The sequence below is a fragment of the Spermophilus citellus genome (assembly GCF_964194105.1).
Source record: "Spermophilus citellus genome assembly, chromosome: 4".
Lineage (NCBI taxonomy): Eukaryota > Metazoa > Chordata > Mammalia > Rodentia > Sciuridae > Spermophilus > Spermophilus citellus.
The window spans coordinates 214,122,092-214,143,449 of NC_138185.1; the positions used below are offsets into that span (position 1 = coordinate 214,122,092).

A 21,358-nucleotide genomic window follows, 5' to 3' on the forward strand; every position below is an offset into this window, starting at 1 on the left:
GTCAAACTGTGGGGACAGTTCCATGATAAAAATACACAGCAAACTAGGAATGGGAGGGACTATTCTTAACCTGATGAAGGGTGTTTACAAGAGCCGGTGGTGAACACCATAAGTAAAGGTGGAGGACTAGACGCTTGTCCCTCCAAGATCAGGAAACAGACAGTGTCTGCTGTTGCCACTTCTTCTCAACATTGCACCGAAGGTTCTAGCCAGACAATTGCAAGGGCAGCGGCAGGTATGGAATACAGAGCATCCGCGTTAGAAAGGGAGAAGTAACCTGTATCTGCAGATGACACTGTAGCTTATACAGAAATCCTAAGGAATCTAAAAAACGGTGAGATCCCTTCAGAGACTGCAGTTTCTAAATCTGTGTTTCGCCCCCAGGTTCCTTTACACAGGTATAAGCTGACGTGGGTGTGGTGTTAGAAGAGTGGCAATGTCTGAGTGGCTCAAGAACTACAGGGTGGCAGAGCCTCCTTGCCTCTGAGGGAGGCCACATGGGAACAGAGCTCCCACTGGTGCCAGGCCTGGTGGGGAGAGGATAGAAACCTGGTACAGCAGCTAATAAGAAGCATCTCGAGCAGTAAAATAAACCAGGATCTGTTTTGAAGATATAAACAGCACTTAAAATATGAACCTCAAATCTGTTTCTCAACAGCTCATCATGGGGATCAGCATTTTTTGTGTGAGAGTTTGGGAAGCGCTAGAACAGAGTTCTGTGGATCCAGAGAAGGACTGAGGAGTAAACACGGGCTGTGGATTGGGCCTACTCCTCGCTCAACAGGCTGGGGTGGGGGCGGGGATGGGAAGGAGAGCAAGACCTGGGGAAGCTTCTGCGCCCGAATCCACACAAACACAAGCCGGAGGCAAAGGCGACGAGGGAGAGGTATGCCAGGGTCAACTGAAGAGGATGAGGAGCAGTGGCCTGGAGGAGTGCTGTTCCCTTGGGAAGCCCTGTCACTTCCAGGTGTCACTGGAGTGAGCTCAGCAGCAGCTCACGCAGGTTCTCAGCCACTCCTGGCCTGGGAACGCCAAAGAGGTTCTGCAGTTCACTCACCCAAGACCCAGAAAGGCCACCTCGCCTCGCCCTGTACGGAGGGCATTAAAGGCTCTCACAGGAGGCACGAGCAAAGAATGGCGATTACTTGTCTCCCAGCCCTTCTTGTGGTCTCTGCCTTCTCTGCCCTCCTGCCCCAACCTGGTGAGGACTCCCCGACCCACTCTCCTCCAAGGAGATGAAGTCCTGAATTTAAACTGGAAACACACACACACACACACACACACACACACAAAAAAAAAAAAAAAAAAAACAGAGGTTCTAAAGAGATATCACCTTCTGGTCACTAGCAAATCACTCAGCTATCCTTACATCTGATTCAACTTAGGACAACATTTAAACAAAAGGGCCAAAGACTGCTGAAGAAAAGAAGGGAAATGTCAGTTCTGGCCTACAGACAGCTGTGCAGTGCTGGGCTCCGAGGACAGGAAGTTGCAGTCCAAAGACCCAGAGCCATGGCGGCAGCCAGGTGTGGAAAAAAGAGCAGGCTTCCTCCTGACCTGTCCTGGTGGTAAGGGGTCTGCTCAAGCTGTGAGCAGTGACAAGGGCTGCTATTAAACTGTTGAGTGGCCTTGCTCATTGGCTTTTCTTTTAGGGGAGAACAGCTTGCCCTTGGACTTCCACTAGCCCTTGGACTGCCCATCTCCTTTGCCCCAGCCCCCAGCAGAGGACATAGGCTTGCGTACTTCTCTCCTGAGTAGACACGAGCCCGGCGAGTGAGGGTGTAGGTCTTGGTGTTTGCTCCTTTCCGGAGAGGATCATCCAGGGGTGACTGGCACGGAGGGTCCTCCAGGGGGTTCCAGTAGCTCTGCTCACACATACCCCGCAACAAGATCTCCGCCAGCTGCCTGGCTATGGTCTGGGAACACAAGGAGGGAAGAGGCAGCCATGAGTCTGTTCTCTCACTGAATATTCATCAGGCACCACTTTGTGCTAGGCACTATTCCAAGAAACTCATAACTAAAGATTTTTTACTTCCATGATGAAAATTATATCAGTTTATGGCAAAAAGAAAAGAAAACATGACACATTATGATATTTGAAAACTTTCTGAAGATGGCTCATGCACTTGCACGGCCACCCTGGTCTGTCACACCCTGGAACACTAAGCACATTCTATATCTGAAACAACCCAGCTTTCAGCGATGCCCTTTCCCAAGAGCTCCTGTAAATAACAGGTGAACTGCAGGGATTTTCACCCCCTTCCAGCAGATGCCCCCAGAGCTCTAGCTGGCAAAAAGTCAGACTCATTTTAGATGATGCTATCCCTGAAAAACATCTCTGGTTGACCACAGGACGTGCGCTGTGTGATTCCAGAGTGCCTTCCTTCTCACAAGGGTGAGGGCCAGTCTTGTGCAGCCCCACCCCAGGACCCAGCACCCGAGAGTCCTCTTCCAGTGCGTCCTGGGCCTCATGGCCCAGAGCTCCCACTAGCCTGTGCTATAGAGAAGAAAAGTGAGGGCTGTGTGGCTTCTATCAAGAAAGACCTTCTTCAAAGCTGGACGGCCTCTCTCTCTACTGTTAAAACCCAGGAGCATCCGGATGTTGCCTTCCTAAGCTGGTGCAGGTTGACAGCTTCCAGACCCTCTGGAACCCCACTGCCTAGAACAGCACCACGGTGGTTGATGGGAAGGTGACAGGTGGCGTGTACCTAGAAGTACTTTGTTGACTGATGTAGATCAGTTCATTTAGCTCATAATCTTCCAAATGACAAAGATGTTTTAAAAAAATCCTTTGAAAACAGAAGCATCACATCCCAGGGTAGTCCAGGCCACCCATAAGCAGCCAGAGATGGTATAGCAAAACTTTAGCCAGCAGGGTTCTCTGCTTGGTTTTAATATTCTTTGGAAGATATAGACAAAGAAGCTGATCTTCCCTGAAAATGCGCCTTTTTAAAGAAATATGTTCTGGAAGAGAACTTTGCTAGGCTCTCATCCATGTGAAATCTCTAAAAATTCCCCAAGGAAACTTAAGTACAGCCAAATCACTAGCTTAGTGGTTTCTGATAACCACTGGGTAAAGGCAAATTTTCTTGATTATTCCCAAGTAAAACCCACTGCCTTTAAATGGCTATAAAAATGTGAAATTAAATGCACTCTGATCATCCCCAACTGAGCCATCTGTAAAGACCTCATAAGTACACAATTTTCAGGAACTAAACAGCTCCTGAGCTGTTTTTTTAAACCTTCCATTATAGTTTCATTTTGATCTCATTGCAGTCATATAATCTAATGACTTTTGCTGGAAAATTCTACCGACAGAAATACCTCCATTCATTATCACTAAGAAATAAATGTTAAAAATTTAAAAATGAAAACTTCATTCGCTAAATTGGGATTCTAAACATATAACTTTGGGAGGGGGTTGCTGGTCCACGCTGAGGCCATCTTGAAGTGTCCAACCCAACAGCACTTAGTACATTCACAATATTGTGCAACCACCACCGCTATCTAGTTCCAGAACATTTTCATCACCCCTAAAGGAAACCTTACACCCTTTAATCAATCATTCCTCACCCTCTCTTCCTCCTAGGCCATGGGACAACTGATATGCTCTCTGTTTCCAAGGACTGGCCTACTTAGACTGATTCACAGCAGTGGAACTGCACAGCATGGATCTTTCTGTGACCAGCTTCCTTCATGCAGTGTAATGTTTTTAAGACTCATCTCGGCTGTGCGTGGACCAGCACTTCAGCCCTCTCCGTGGCTGAGTGGCACTCCATTGTCTGCCTGTAGCACATCTGGCGTATCCATTGTCTAGCTGATAGACAGGTTTCCACCTTTTTGGCTGTCAGAATAGTGTCAATATGAACGTTCTTGTCCAGTTTGTGCCTGTTTTCAATTCTTGGGCATATATACCTAGGCGTAGAGTTGCTGTGAATGTAATCTTAAATCCCTCTTTGTCATGGTCTCACACCAAATTGAATTTACAAAACAACTTTTCCATCTCATAAGAATATCATAAATTTGCAGCCAGATAATCTAAAAAGAATCATAAGAGTTATTAGTTAAGGCTGATAGAACCTGTCTTATGAATAGCACTAGCTGGAGAAGTTTTCTGATGTTCAGTGTAAACAAGGCTTGGGGTGCTTCTCTATTAGGGTGAGTGAGGCCTGCTTGTGGAAACTTCAGATAACACAGATTCTCAGGCTCTGTCCTAGACTCAGTCCTCTGGAATTTCTGTGGTCATGGTTTGGGGACATGTACTTGTTCGAAGTTCCTCAGTAGGGCTGGGGTTGTGGCTCAGTGGTAAAGCGCCTTGCCTACCATGTATGAGGTCCTGGGTTCCATACCCTGCACTGCAAAACAAACAAGCAAGAAAACCCAAAGTTCCCCCAATAATCCTGATGCATGACTTTGGTCAAGCACTCACGGAACTGAAAAGAGTTTTAAACTTAGGTCATGTGAAGATCTTCAACTGAGACCAAATGTGCATAGGCACTTCAGCGTGACACGAAGGAGAAGCACCTCCCCTCATGCCAGCACAGATAGCTAGAAGCTGCAATGTCCAGAGGCAGCCTAGGCCACCACAAGCTCTTCAGGGTCTCTTCCTTGCCTTCTCAGAAAAACAAAAATGGAAAGGACCCCTCACCACCACGCTCCGACCATGTCTACTCAGAACCTGAGCTTACAGAATTTTTGTTCAGTTTCTGTGGTGCTTGGGGTCAAACCAGGTCTCACACATGTCAGGCAAGTGCTCTATTCCTGAGCCACATCCCCACCCTTCACAGGATTTTTAAAAGTGAAAATACTTTGATTTGAAAATCATAAATCTTAGTAGTGGAATATATTCTCTAATTTACTGAACAGCAGACAGGTTCCCACAGAGAATTCAGGATACTTGCACTTTTAAATGGAGAAAAATAGCTCATTCCATAAATTATATATATTTGAAAGTCAACAATATGAACAAATGCTCCATATTTAAGCAATTTTGAAAGACTGGATTTTTCAACGTGCTTTTAAAGTAATTATGAAAACACTTGCCATTTTAATCAGTTACTTTCATTGTGCTTTGAGATTTTGGAAGAAGATTTTCATACTGATGGGCTGAAGAGTTTTGTGGAATGCTGGGAGAAGGTCGATTTGAGAAAAAATATAATCTGGAAAAAAATTTTATTCATGTTCTTGCTGCTTCTTTTGCTTTAAAGAAACCCAGATCTCAAACTTCTTCATCTGAATTCAAGGCATATATCAAGTACACTGGTATATAAATCCCAAAGACCAAGTGAGTTCTTGGGAGGGGGGTGTGATGTATGTGTGTGTGTGTGTGCGTGCACGCACGCACGCAAAGTTGCTCATCTTATCTCAACCCTCTGATTAAAGCCTCCAGCTTAGCCACCTGACCCCACCAGTATGTCCACATCCTAAAACCCCGGAGGGCCTGAATAAAGCTTCATTTCCTGTGACATGACTCTCTTAGCCTTGCCCAACTGAATGCTCCCTACAACATTTAATGAATTCATAGGACAATAACATCATGACAAAAGACAAAAGAAATTGCAAAAGACAAAAAGAAACTGCTACATTAATTGTAACATGTGGCATTCACTTAGCTTCTAGTGAGCACCAGGACTTTGCTCAGACACTCAAGAACTATAGCTCCACGGGACAAGCCACAGGGGCATAATTAATGAACCTCCTCAGGAGGAAACACAGAATTCAAGTCAACAGGAAAGTCAAGCTGCTGATCAAGCCAAGCTGCAGATATTTAAATACCTTTTATATTTCTCTTCTAAGTTTTGTGGTCAACATAATTAGCTAAGCAACCCTTGGGATCCAAATTGCATGGTTCTGTCCCCGGGGTTTGGTGGAATCATAAGCGTACAGCCAACCCCACCCCACAATAGCCTCCAGGAAGCCTGCATCCCATGCTTCACAGGATGCAGCTCTTACAGCTGGAGAGGACTGCCAGCAGGCACAAGAAAGATGCTCCACATCAGTGGCCATCAGGGACACATAAGTCAAAACCCCAGGGAGAGAGCACTACACACTCACTAAGATGGCCACAACTGAAAAGACAGTAACAAGGGAAGGGGAGGATGTGCAGAAACTGGAACCCTCATAACTGCTGGTGGGAATGTAAAATAGTGGGAAACAGTCTGGGAGACCCTTAACAGTTGAACACCCAGTTACCACGTGACCCAGTAATGCTTCCGGGCATATGCCCAAGGAAAAAGGGCACACATGTCCCCTCGAAAACATGGACATAAACATTCATAGTGGCATTATTCACAATGTCTACCAACTGATGCCTGGGTACCTAAAACGTGGTCAGTCCATACCACAGAATATTACGTAGCAATAACAAGAAATACTAATAAAAGCTGCAACATGGAAGAACTCTGAACATATTATGCTAAATAAAGGGAGCCAATCACAAAAGACCAAATATTATATAATTCCAATTGTATGATATGTCCAAAGTAGGCCAATTCATAGAAATGGGAAGTAAATAAACAGTTGTCAAGTCTCATGGAAGGGGAGAGTAGGAACTGAGTTCTAATGAGTATACGCTTCCTTCTTTTCTTTTTCGTTTTTTTTCTCTTTGGTACTGGGAATTAGACTCAGGGGTGCTCTGCCACTGAGCTACATCCCCAGCCCCTTCCACATTTGATTTTGAGACAGGGTCTTGCTAAGTTGCCCAGGCTGGCCTAGAACTTGTGAGCCTTCTCATCTGACCCCAGAGCAGCTACAACTACTGTGTGTACCACCACATCCAGCCAAGCATAAGTTTCCTTTGGGAGCGATTTAAAATTAAATATTAGTGACAGTTGAACAATTCTGTGAATATACTAAAAACCATCAAAATGTACACTTTAAATAAGTGAATTGCTATATATATATGTATATACATATATATGATATGTAACAATGTGTAAAAGTGAACATATCTGTGAGACGAGGGCCCTAGTGACTGTCCCCAGCCAAGTCATTAGTCACACTTACCATTCGCAGGTTTTGTGTTGTTCTTGTTTCCACCGCTCTGAGAAGCTCTCTAAATCTCCCGACTCCTCTTGTCAAGTTCCTGCATGCACACAGAATTTGACAGGATTTCCATCTGGCATGGCTTAGTATTAAATATTTTATACACATATTTTGATGCATTTTGTCTACATGAAAGCTGTTGGCTAGATTTTAAGGAAACAATTATTCTGCACGTGTCTATTCATCTTTGGCCAACTCTGAAAAGTCTGACCTGAGATTGATGGTCTTTTGTGCTTCCTAACCCCAATCAAATTTCCTCAAGAAAAATCTGAAAATCAGTTCTGAGGCCAAAAAAAGCAAACAAACAAAACACAGCAAGATATCTTATAAGGGTCTATCTTCAAATTTCCAGTGGCTTTGACAGAGTGGTACTGAACTCTGTACTTCCATTGGAAGGGCAGGTGGCAACGCTGGGCCCGGGGGTAGGAGCACCAGCAAGCTGCTGTATGCAATGTGGGCAAAGAGATGAAAACTGAGGGGCTCCCCCAAGCAACCATGCTGACTTTCCAGAACGTAGTCACTGCCTAGAAAACCCATCAAACCCACTTGCCCAATCCACCGACAAAAAGATGCCAAGGGTCGAAGGCTGCTTCTGAGAACAAGTGTGTGTCGACTGTGCCTTCCTGCCCTTAGACATGTCTCACTCACTGCCCCCCACACCCCCACAGATGCATTTGGTGACACATTTCATTCAGAGACAAATCATTCTTTAGTAACATCCTGGTCGGTAAGTCCAGGCCCCACTTGTCCTCCCTGCAAGCTGAGCCTGCTCTGTGTAGCTGGGAACACTTCCCAGCTGCTCCCTTTACATTGAGTGCCACCATTCCTATGACATAACTCGGTGATATTTATAACCTGCTCATTAGAACATATCTCATCTTTCCAAAGAGGCAGAGAATGGGTCAGCCGGTGCAGACCTGTCAGCCAGCCTCTGCTGGCTGTGGCAGATGCCTAAGTATTTGGCTCTCTTCTCAGATGACATTTTAAATCATGCAGAGGTATTAAATCAAAATGTGGTCTGTAAGTTACAAGCACTCATGAGGGTTATTAATTCATATCTTATACCTACACGACTTCCCAGGGCTCTCATTCACAAGAACAGCCAGAACTTGAAGATAATGGCTTACTGGCATAGGTACGTAAACACTCCCAGAGTCCTCTCACCCACGCATATCAGATGATATCCGATCAGAAGCTTTATGGTGGCATAAAAAGAAAAGGCTGTGCTTAGGACTCTAAGCAGCAATAAGGAAATCTAACAGGGACATGAATAAAAATTAGGCAACAGGCCCTGGGACGCACAATCTACTCTGCTTTCCCCTTCATTTGTTTTTATGGGATCTGTGTTCACAGTCAACAACGTACATTTGCTTTGGACTTGAGCTTGGTTCTCTTAAGTAACACAGTGGGGGAGGAAAGAGCCATAGCTAAGGAGGACGGGTGAGGCTCTGGAAATCTAACTTCATTCTAGAATCACGGATCACACTGTATAGAAGGAGCAGCGCTTTGAAAGGTAGAACGTGCCTGGGGCAGCATCACTAAAGACCCTAGAAAAGCACTGCATTAGCAGGGTGGAAATTAGGCCTTGAATGAACGGGAGATAAGCTGGACATTAGAACACAGGGAAGGCTGCTCATGGACTTGGCCATTCGGAATGTCTCCTATGCCCTCCCTGCAGAACAAGCCATTTGTACAGCTACAGGAGCACAGAATCTTCTAGCTCTAAACGACCCAACGCAGTCTAACTTGCACAGAAGAGAAAGGGGATGCTCAGGTTCAGCGGCTGGTGAGAGCACATGCTGGGAGCTTCCACCCATATTCTGTTACCTTCCTGGTAAAAGAAACTTAAGCTCAATGCCAGAAATGTGACTCTTCAGGACAGAGCAAGCGTGAACCAGAGCACCCAGGTCTTTATTCTGATCCACTAGCATACAAATTTATATATATATAATGAATTCTATGAATACCAGTGACAACAGCTCACTAGATACTCCTACGTACTGGCTCAAAATTCTAAAGACAATCCATTGAAACGGGTGCCTGACAATAATCCCCTGGGCAGCCTAAGGGAGATAAATGATGAACAGAGAAATTCAACCCCCTTTAAAGCTCGGGATGGTTTTTCCCATGCAGGGCGGAGGCCCTCTGGTGGACGAACCAAGGAAGGCTCCACACCTGCAGGTGCTGCCTAGGACGATGCAAAGCCAACAACTGGGTGCGGATTCCTAAGGAAGCCTTGAAGCTTTTCTCAAACTCTTTTCTCAAACTCTTTCCAGCTTATTCCTAGAGAGAATTTAGGATTCAGAATCAAATTCTTTCCCAAGCTGAGATGTCCTGCTACAAAAAACAAGCCCCAGAAAGTGGAGAAGGCCTGAGGCTGTGGCCCATTCAAATGATGTGGCACCCTAGAAAGACAACCCTGAGGATGACCACCACCTGGGGAGAGGCAGGGCTACAGGAAGAAGATGGAACACCTTATATATTAGAAAAGGCCACAAATATGTGGCATAAAAGCATAAAATTCTCAGCAAATCCTTACATGCCATTTAAACATTTTGATAGTCTCCCATCCCCGTCAGTGCTGAGGATTGAACCCAGGGCCTCACACATGCTAGGCAAGCACCCTGCCACTGAGCTACATGCCCGATCCCTTCAAATATTTTTTAAAAGTCATATAACGTTACTCAATCGTTTCTGTTGCCATTGGGAATAGAAAATTTTTAAAAAATTTAAGTTAGATAATCATGATAGAAACAAAGAAAAAAAGAAAGAAATGAGCCTGCAATAATTACATTCTAAATCCTACAAAATCACCCAATTTAAGGGAAATCAAGTCCACATGATTGACTCCACATCTCTAACCTATTAATTTGTCCTTAAATGTTGAGATCCATTAAACATCTAGAATGAACTATCGCTTAAACTTTCCACTCTGAAATGAAGATGGGGAGCCAAGGAATTCCCCTGGTTTTGAGGGTTTCCACAGACCCTTGACATGAGATCACTTATTCCATTTCAACACCCTTGACCGGGGTGGTGCAATGAGGTCAGAATTCACTGTGGTGAACTATTCTCAGAAGGAATGTGCTTGCCAGCATTCCAGCAGCAGGCAGGCACTTGGGCATGCTGTCAGAGCTCAGGGCTCATTGTCTGCACTTTGCTCTGGCAAGGTTCCTGAGCTGGGTGTGCTTCCCTCCAGGTGGACAGTTCCAGACACCTTGGCTAATACCAAGGAGGGAGGGGCTGCAAGTCCCTTGAGTGCCTGCTGTGGTTCAGCGGGCTCGCCCAGTTTCCACTCCAAAGACATCACCGACATCAGCGCTGGGCCCAGCCCGCAGAGTGTCCCTCGGCCTTGTTCCTGGTCAAACCCTTGTTTTCCCTTGGGATAGAAAATCTACCACTTTCCCTGGGGACACCTCTTGTTTCACCCTTGACCTAATTTCATTTTTTCTTCTCCCCTCCTTTTTCTGGCTTCATCTTCCTTCTGAATCTCCTCCTTCCAGGGTTTTCTTGCTGGCCCGCAGATCACGCCAAAAGCATGACTTCCTGAGGGTCAGTGCTGGCCCTCATAGGCATCAGGACACCCTGGAAGGATACTGACTCTGCGGCATATGGACCTCCCTCTTGACCCTCCATGCTTGCAACAGGCTTCAGTCCTGTGCCAGGCCCTACAGCAGCATTTTCCAAGGTTGGATTCCAAAGTTCACATTCTTACTGCAAGCTGGTAGCTGCACCAAGTTTTGCCCTGTTGTGTTTTATGACTCTGAACAGTCTCAGCTCTTTAATATTATCTCCTGTCCTCTGCACTATCAAATTGTGGGAGAAAGGTATTCAGGAGGAAGCCAGAGCTCCAACATCAAAATTGCAATGGAAAACCAAGGCCAGGAGAAACTGGGGCCTTGAGGACTCTTCAGCTTGTTCAAAGCCAAGATGAACACATTTTTCTTTTGTTTTCTCCTTTGTTTCTTGAGACTAGGGTGAGAAAAGACAACCATTCCCTTTAGCAGTTCCCTCTAAATTATCTGCTGACTTCAATGTTTGACCCAGGCCATCAATACACTTAAATTCAACAACACCTGCCATTTTCATGCAAACTCAAAGTTGTGCTGTGAATAAAAGACTTTTCTTAACAGATATAGAATCCCTGGGTGATATGGAAAAGGTAGCTCTGCCAGAGTAAATTCAATTCCTCCCCTGGCTGAGAATTTTGTAACTAAAAATCAATTACAGAACAAGTCAATACAATAGGTCTCTCAGAGCAAAGAAACTGTTTGGCTTTTTCCAGGTTCTTTCTTACCACCTGGCACTTCCGAATTGCTTAAGCAGTAGGTTATTTCAACAGTGACTGAGCAATGTTTCCTATCAGGTTCCAGGCGGGTCTCTGAGGACACACGCTGCACAGGGTTCCATTCCTGCTCAGGGAACCAAGAAGGTTTCACCCCCAGTGGAATGGAAGTGTCTCCATAACACATCTCTGTTTTGCTCATTACCATACCCCAAGGCAGACAGAGCGGCTCAGTAAGTACCTGCTGAAGGACGAGTCAGAGCTATCTGACCACGGGGGTGCATTTTCTATCTGTCCTTGTCCCCTCTTTCTCACTGGCAGGACTGACAGGTAGCACAGCAATGGTCCTCCTATCTATAAAGTGCCTCCAGTGCCCTCAGTGGTGTTCCTGGTAGTCTGGGGGCTGAGCAGGGCCCTCCTTTTGCATCAAAAGACACACCTGGGCAGGAGGGCCTAATAACCAGAGAGCTGTGCAGATAATGGATAATGAGGATTTCAAGGTTTTTTTTTAACCCCCATCCACTCAAGGCATTTCAGGAACCCTTCCCCCAACCCTTGTGCCTCCTCATGCTCTTCTCTCTACCTGCAGGGTTCCAGGGACTCTGAGTCATCCTTCAAAACCCAGGGCTGCCTCAGGAAGAGACAAGACACCAACTTCTGGCTGCTGCCCAGCATGAGCTTCACCAGCAATGACCACACTGAATTTTCACTGACATTTATGTCCATCCACCAAGCTGTCTTGAGAGCCAAGACCCTCTTTGAACCCACCTCTTCTGGTCCCAACTGCCTCACAGAGCCAGTCAGGTATCCAGTGACATTAATAAGCCAGGTTGGCCCAAAAGAAAGAAAAAGAGCAAACACAGCTTGTATTTAAAAATCTCTTTCCCAACCTCCTTGCTGCGGAGAGTTTTAGTGACTACCAGGGGACAACTAAAGCAGATTTCTTCTTCCCTACATCACAAGACACACCCTATCACTGCTGTGGACACCATCAACACTCACAACACTAGAGAAATTGGAATAGATCACGTATGTCTAGGTCAGTTGCTCTTATTTACAAGCTTGAGAATTGTTTCTCCTTCATTTATGTATCCCTTAGTACCATCTATTTTGAATTAAGTTTGAAATCAAAACCAGATCTCCAGAGCTGGAGAGAGAAAGAAGACAGGACACCCTTCACAGTCCAGAAGGCCACGCCTCTTTCTGTCAGGGAGCCTTTTCCCAGAATGGATTCCAGCTTCCCCCTCTGTACGGGCTCTTTGCCTGGTATCCAGTGACGTGTATTTGTGAAGACAGATGGCTTGCTGCTGTCAGGGGCCAGGGATCAAACCCACAACCTTGGCCTCGTTAGCAAAGGACTCTGATCAACAGAGCAAGCCAGCTGCAGCCTTGATGTAGTGATGGAGGGTGTGACAACCATCCACACTGGGATGTGAACAAGAAGCGAAGCTTCCGGATGTCTCATTGCAAACCTAATGAGGGTTGTACTAGGCTTAACAACATTTTTTGGACTACGTCAGCAACTCAGGCTTCCTCGGGACAAAAGTGGAGTTAAATTATACATGTGGTCAGCAGCTGGACAGCAAGCAGCAGGCTGAGTGGCGCCACGTTATTAGGTAGCCTCTCAGGCACCAGAGACAGAGAACCCAACAAGGCAAAGAGGTCCTAGGAGCTCATACTGGATGGGCCAGGACAGGGACACAAAAGCTGGTGCTCCACTGTGAGATGTAGGAGGCTGTCATTGAAAGGTGGGCAAGTGGCTAGCAGAGCCAGAAAGAAGAGAGCAACTCGGGCTGCTCCCTGCTCTCCCTTCACTACTCGGACACTGAGGTCAAACGCGAAATATGGGAAGACTGGTCCCATCTCAGGTCCTTCTTCCTTTCCAACCTTTGTCAATCAGCAAAAGATAACGACCTTCATTCCATAGGGGGCAGGGGAGAACGACTACCACAGGAAATGAGGGTGCCAAAAAAGAAGGCACCAGGAAAGAGGGTGCAGGAAGGCCAGCAGCACACAGCCCACCGACCCATGTCCTGATGAGGTTCAGCCTCCTCCAGAAGCCCCACAGCGTCCACCACACACTCGGATTCCTCCATCTAACAATACCTTAAGCAAGCCAAACAGAATGTCTCTATCATATCACACCGTCCTTCAAGGTATTCACCTGGGCAGCCACACACTTGTCTGTGAACTTAAACTCTGAGAAACAAAATTAATGGGTACAGGGGCCCTGAGGCCAGACCGCACGGGTTCAAATCTGAGCCACATCATTTATTAATTGTCAGCTTTGGACTAGTGCCTTACTATTTCAGCAACTGAGTCTTCCTCATGAAAAGGTGGAGTAAATTATCTATAAAGTGGAAAGAACAACCATACCCACTTTGCTGATTTGTTGTAAGCATTAAACAAGTTAATATGTGTAGAAAGTGTTTTTCAGTATTTACTGTTGTTACTCCTGTGATCCTCAAAATCTGCCACTGCACACAAAACTTTTAGAATTCTGGAATTTACTTTCCAGACAATTTATAGCACTTTAAAAAAAACCTGAGTTGGTCTGGGGTTATGGCTCAGCGGTAGAGTGCTCGCCTAGTGTGTGCGAGGCCCTGGGTTCCATCCTCAGCACCACATAAAGACAAACAATAAAGATATATATATATCTGAGTTTACCTTTCAGCCAATTTATAGCACATAAAAACCTCCTTGACTTCTTTAGAGTCATTTAATTTTGAAGAAAGAAATGGTATTCCAGCCAGGCATGGTGGCACTTGCCTATAATCCCAGCATCCTGTAATCCCAGCTATAATCCTGAGGCAGGAGGATCACGAGTTCAAAACCAGCCTCAGCAAAAGTGAGGTGCTAAGCAACTCAGATGAGACCCTATCTCTAAATTAAAATACAAAATAGGGTTGGGGATGTGGCTCAATGGTTGAGTGCCCCTGAGTTCAATCCCCGGTACCCCACACCACCGCCAAAAAAAATGGTATTCTGCAGTCTGATTCACTCATTCACTTAACTCTTTGTTGAAAGCCGACCACATCCCAGGAACTCTCCTATCTAATTCACAGGTTTGGCTCACAATGACAAAATGCAACAACTGATGTTAGCTGAGGACAGTACAAATGTCTTTGTCCGGTGAGATGATGGTGACCCCTCCTGAGATGCAGCGGGATGGATACAGTGTCTCCTCCACCAAAGGCCATGGACGACTGCGATTCTGCAGTAGAGGAAACCAAGGATGTTTGGCAAATGAGTCCTCACTGTGCACAGATGACATCTGGATGTGTTCTGAGGTCATCAAGGAGGGCCAAAGCAAACTATGCAACGGAAATCTGGGTGGCAACCCCTTGAAGCTTCATGAGCTTGTGGCACACAGCTGAAAAGAGAAGAGCTGAGCGCAGCACAACTTACTCCATCTGTGGACAGAGCCTGCGGCCCAGCCTGAGCTGGAGGACAGAAGGAGGCAGGAGCCCCAGAGGCCTGCTACATGAGGTGGGGCTCCCCACAGACACAGGACAACGACATCACCAGGCCAATGTACTGCTCATCCTCAAAGGCAATGACAGTTTAGGAGACTGTCAGTCCAGGGTAGAAGGATTCTTCTAGCAAGGTGACTTCAAATGCTCATCCATCCCCAGCAGCAAATCACACAGAGAAAGGAATGTGGTCTATCCTGCTCAAGCAGTTGTCCCCTGGGCTGTGCAGATGAGAAAGGCAAAAAGGACATTGAAGGGAGCAGGTAGCAGATGAGGGTGAAGAGAAAGGTGTCAGAGGTCAAGCAAGGCAGCAATTCTGGATGATGGGCTCAGCCAGGCCTGTCCAGTTTCCCATTTCAAATCCAGCAGGGGAGAGAAAATCTTTGCCATTAAAGTGTTCAGTAATAACCTCCAATGTTCTCCTCTGGCCTGAGGCAGCATGGTGCCCTGAGGGACTCTCACACATTCCTGTGAGCCCCACCACACTTGCTGGGCCTGAGAAAGGCTAATAATTTGGAGATAGAGAAGAAGAAAGGGGCAAAGATTAAGGGTGATCCCCAGAAGAGAATAGAATGTGAGACATCTGGAAACATGGCCAGGCAGACACCCTGGGCAGGATGGGACCACTCAGTCAGCTGCAACGGCTTTCTCCTCAGCTGGGAAATGGGACGCCTCCTCCGGTGCCTGAGTGGGCTGGCTCCTGGAGCACTCCTGGCCTGCTGCTCAAAACACGTCAATCCCACCTTGTCCAGCCATTCGCTGCTTCCCACCACGTGCCGTCCGGCCCTTCACTGCCCATGTGAACATTTACTGGGTAAAAGCCAAAGCAATCACTGGTACACTGGAAAATCTCTGCTTTCACAGAGAACACTTTAAAATCACAAATGGCTTCTATTCTATACTACGTCACCATTTTCTTCTGATTTGAGTTTTACACAGGAGGAAACAGACACTTGGAAAGACTGGGCCACATGCCCTCAGGTATTCAGTCCATAAACAGGAGAGTTGGGATTTGAACCCCGTACAGTCCCAGTGAGCTGAAGATAATCCCTGTTGTGCAGAAGCCTGAAAACAAGCTAGAAAACATGGCTAGCTCCACGATCCAAAATCAAGTGTCCCACAGAGCCTCGAGAGCAACAAGGAACAGCTCAGGGCTGCACCATGGCCATTTCTGTGCCTGGACACAGTCGGTCCACAGAAAGGGAGTCCAGGGGTGGGTGGCCAAAGGAGAGCAGAGGACCTCTTTGCAAGGCCTGAGCTTTACAACAGAAGTAGAACTCAGGAAAGATGGTGTCAGATGGTGAGGCTGGCACTGATAAGAGGGTGACAACATAGCATACAATGCCTCGTTTGCCCAGCTCTTCCCGGTCAGATTCATGACCACCCCTTCAAACAGTGAGCTCAGGCTTCTTTGTGCCTGTTATGGTCTGAATGTGAGGTGTCCTTCAAAAGCTCACATGTGAGACAATGTTAGAGGGTTCAGAGGGGAAATGATTGGGTTGTGAGAGTCTTAACCCAATCAGTGAATTATTCCCTGATGGATTAACCGAGTGTTAACTGGAGGCAGGTGGGGTGTGGCTGGAGGAAGTGGGCATTGGGGGTGTGGCTTTGGGGTAAATATTTGTATCTGGCAAATGGAGTCTCTCTCTCTCTCTCTCTCTCTGCTCTCTGATCATCAAGTGTGCTGCTTCCCTCCACCACACTCCTCCACCAAGATGTTCTGCATCACCTCAGGCCCTGAGGAATGGAGCCTGCTGTCTGTGGACTGAGACCCCTCTGAAACCAAGAGCCCCCAGATAAACTTTTCCTCCCCTAAAATTATTCTGGACTGGTCTTTTAGTCACAGTAACAAAAAACAGTACTGATCTATAGAAAAAGTCTTAAGTGAGTGCAGGGCAGGGCAGGGCAGGGCAGATGCAATCCCAGGGCACACCTTGCTCAAGGGAACAAGCTGTTTTCAAGCCCTGGAAGAGCCGCCATTCACTAGGATTTTGGCTCCTCCAGGAGGGAGAACAGGTCCCCATGTGCTGTGACATAAGCAGCCAGCTTCGCCCCTGCCCACAGGCCACCAAGAGGACACCAAGAGGCAACAGTGGCTGCTCAGTAACTGTTAGCCCTCAACCAACTCACCACATGCCCCAACCACTCTTCTAGATAATTCCTGCCAACCTGCTGCGGCAGATAGGGATTCACTGTCCTTAACACCTGAGAGGAAAAATGAGTCTGGCGGGAAGGGAGAGGCCAGCCTCCTAGCTCTGCCATTAGTGCCTGAGCCTGGACTTGAATATGGCCTCAGGGACTCCACCCCTGCCCTAAGCTGGACACTTTTCTATCTTTTATTGGCCCCTCTATTCTTTTTTTTTTTCAAGTATCACAATGTTTATTGATAGATACAAGTATATAAAATGAGGGCATGAAATTACTTGATAAATTAAGTAGACTTAATTTCAATACTATAATAAGAGGGACCAATTCATATTCTCACCATTTGTTTCACACCCACAAAACCACTTCAAGGGCATTAACGATCTCTCAAAACTGATCAGTTTTGTGCAAGTAAACCATGTTTCTTTTAAAAAGACTTGTGTACTTGCCCAGGCTCAAGGATATTAAAATCTAGCACATAAAGCCCATTACTAGAGGTAGAAATACAGGCAATACTCACTTCTTTTTTAATCTTTTTATTGTGTAAAATACAGACACAGAAAGCTACATAAAACAAACACATCACTTAGGGAATTATTACCCTTGTAATCACCTTCCAAGTTAAAAAAAAAAAAAAAGTGAACAGGCCTCTCCACCTGAAAGTGACAACTATCCAGACTTTTATAACTGCTTCACTACATTTCTTAGTGCTTTAGCCACTCAAGTATTCTTCCTTCCATCATAGGTTAGGTTTGCCCACTTTGATGATCCCTTAAAAACCTCTCTTATTTTAAATGTTCCCCTCTGCCTCTCTCTTGTCCTTACATCATCTAAGCTGCTCGGCCTATAGTCTCCCACAGGCTAGAAAACTGCACACTCCTGGTTCAGTTCAATATATTACTCTCTTCTCTGTCATTCCTGATGCTTGATCAATTCAGGTTCCATCTCTTTGGCAGGACGTGGGCGTGGCATGCTCATGCTCTTGTTCTGATGGTAGCAGCCCTTGACATGCACAACGTAGATGCACCAATCCACTGGCAGTTACAAAATGGTGAGATGCTAATTCTCCACTGCATTTTCATTTCTTACCTGGAATAACTTCATAAGCAGATATATTCCTTCAACTATTTGGCTTTCTAGTAAATAGCTCAGTGCACACAGTAAAATGTTTGATTCTTTCCGTTGATTTATTTAGTTTTCAAGATACTGAATTAGAATTCATGAATTTAAATGTATTTGATAACTCCATTGCAATTGCAATTTTTATCTTTCTTTCTTTTTTCTTTTCTTTTTTTTCTTTTTTTTTTTTGTGGAACTAGAGAGTAGCACTTCACCATGGCACTAACTCCCAGCCTTTTTATTTTTGTTAAACTGCCCCAGCTGGCCTCAAACTTGTGATCCTCCTGCCTCAGCATCAGTAGCTAGGATTAGTCTTGTGCCACCATACCCAGCTAACTTTTATCCTTCTTGAAGTTCAAACTGCTCCATATTTGACCTGAGTCCCTTTACCATGACCTCTGATAGTTTCCTTGCTATCTGGATGCATGCATGTAAAGATATCCCAAGCTCACTGTATACATCCCTGCCACAGGACTGGAGTAAGGCTTCCTTTATTAGAATATGATACTTGAAGATCACAATCTAGGCCATAAGAATGGTCATTGTTAATGGGTCAGTCACAGTCACACCCTCCCACAAATACCTCATGATTTCATACTAACATTTCCAATGCAATCATTCAAATTCAGGATTCCAGGGTTTCCTTGGTTACTTCTATTTTAAACTTGTTTGTCTTTCTCCTATACTAAGAATCCCAGTTCTCAAGGATAGAGAATGAGAGGATTAGACATCCCATAACTATTCAGCTGCTTTATTACATATATACAAAATAGTTTCAGATTAACAATACTAATAATACCACTATGGAAAAGTTAAACTTGTTTTCTGCATGTTATCAGCCTTCCATTTTAAAATGTACTATGTGTATTTCCATTTTGTATTATATCTGTCATGAGATGTGCAAAGAAACAAGGGAATACGATCCTGCTCAGAAAAAGTGATCCATGTAAACTCACTCCAAAGAGGCCCAAGTGTTGTACTTCAAAGATGTAATTAATTATAAGCATGATCAAAGAATTAATGGAAACTATCTTTGAAGACTTAAAGAAAATAAAGATAACAATGATAAATAGGGATTCTTAATAGATCAACAGAAAGTATAAAAAGTCACTAAATGAAGTTGAAAGGCATCACAACTAAAATGAAAAATTCCCTAAACAGGCTCAATAGCGGCTTTGATCCATTCTACAGAAAAGAGATGGAAGGAAAATGAACAGAGACACATAATAATAAACTTCTAAAAAATAAAGGCAACACAAATCCTGAAAGCAACGACTCCAAAGCAATCAGTTACACACCAGGAACAACAATGAGAAAACAGTGCCTAGTCACCAGACCCAGGAAGGGAACACTCAGAGTGCTAAAAGGAAGAACCCTGGGGACTGAGAATTATGCATCCAGCAAAACCAGGCTTCAGAGACAGATTCCAGGTGTGGGGTGCAGCTTAGCGGGGAGTTCTTGCCCAGCAGCACCACAAGGACAAAAAGAAAAAAAAAGAAATGAAAATAGGAAAATGAAAGCAGCTCCCCTCCCTCCCTACACACACAAGTGAGAATTCATTGTTTAAACACCTGGCCAAATCAAAGTTCTAAGAGTCCTTCAGACCACAGGGAAAACTAGATGGTAACGTGACTCCACCGGAGTAAATTAATGAGAGCACCCAAAATGTCAATGATGCGGATAAACATAGAAGACTATATCATATGATTTTTTAATCTTTTAAAACTTTCTATAAAAAAAGATTACACAAAGGAAAAAATAGTGTACTGTACTGTTGTGTTTATAAAATAAAGACATTAACAGCACACAGAAGAAGGGAGTAAATGGAGCTATACTGAAATAAAGTTTCAGTATCTTACTGAATCAGGTTACTCTTGACCTGAAGTAGACTGTGATGATTTAAGGTGTACATATATTGTAGCCGAGGTGCATGCCTGCAATCCCATATATTTAGGAGGTTGAGGCAGGAGGATTTTGAGTTTGAGGCCAACCTTAGCAACTTAACAAGACCCTTTCTCAAAATAAAAACAAAAGGGACTGAGGGTGTATCTCAGTGGTAGAGCACTACTGGGTTCAATCCCCAGGACTGCAAGAAAAGAAAAGTGGAGGAATAAAAGTGGCATATAATAAAAAGCATTTTCTAACTCAATAGATGATAGTAGGTGAGGCCTGAAGAATCCAAAAAGATATGACATATATAGAAACAAAGAGAAAAAGTGTAAATATAAATTCAGTCACATCAACAGCTACATTAAACATGCATGACCAAATACTTTATTCAAAGACAAAAATTATATATGAGATAAAACAACATCCAACCACATAATGTAAGATATATAGAGAAATACTTTAATTCAAAGACCCAAATAGGTTGAAAGAGGCTGGATGAGCTACAATACTATTAAACAGTACCCGGGACAGAAGCAAGGTGACCATACCAAGGTCAGTTGGACTTCAAATCTAGAAAAGTCATTGAGATGAAGAGGCGCCCATCAAAAACCTCCAGCCGACACCACATGCAATGGTGGGAGACTGAGGGCTCCCCCAAGATCAGGAACAGGCAAGCACGCTGCCCCAGCACTGCCATCCACTTTGCCTGGGGGTTCCTGACAGTGCCACCAGGCAATAAGAGAAAAGGCACCCAGACTCGGGAGGAGGAAGGAAAACTCTTGACCTTCACAAATAAAATGACCTCATATGTAAAAATCCTAAATGAGCTTTTAAAAATCATAAGCACTAATGAGATTAGCAATGTTGAGGATGATAGTAGGTTCCACATGCAAAAGCCAACAGTATTTCTATATAATCATCTGAAAACGAAATTAAGCCATTCTATTTGCAAAAGCATAAAATGAATAAAATATTTACAAATCAAAAACACAAAACCTGTACACTGAAACTATAAAACATTTTGAGGGAAATCACAGGCCATCTAAACAGAGAGACATTAGATTGAAGATTTGCTGTTATTAACATGACAGTCAAGTCCCAAATTGATCTAGATTCACCACTGGCCTTATCAAAATCCTGGCAGACCTTTCTGGGTAGAAACTGACAAGCTGCTTCTAAAATTTGTATGGAAATGTAAAAAACTGAAAATAGCCAAAATAATTTTGAAAGAGAAAAAAGTTGGAGGACCATTTAATCTCAAAACTCTAGTGTCCAGACACTGTGGTACTACTGGCTCAAGACTGAACATGCACATCAATGAGAAGAATGGACTCCAGAAACCATCCATTTATGTTCATTCGATTGATTTATTTTCTACTAAAGTGTCAAGGCAATTCAATGG

The 21,358-nt window shown here is 44.7% G+C and overlaps 1 protein-coding gene across 5 annotated transcripts in view; it reads right to left on the reverse strand.

The window, feature by feature from the left end:
• The window catches only part of TTC7B (tetratricopeptide repeat domain 7B), a 230,839-nt gene that overhangs the window by 122,349 nt on the left and 87,132 nt on the right, over positions 1 to 21,358 (reverse strand). For all 5 annotated transcript variants that reach the window (XM_081290633.1, XM_081290635.1, XM_081290634.1 and 2 more), the window contains 2 exons: positions 7,006 to 7,084; positions 1,744 to 1,916 (listed from right to left, as the gene is read on the reverse strand). In XM_081290633.1, the coding sequence (XP_081146759.1) occupies positions 1,744 to 1,916; positions 7,006 to 7,084 (252 nt within the window). The remainder of the gene's footprint in view (positions 1 to 1,743; positions 1,917 to 7,005; positions 7,085 to 21,358) is intronic.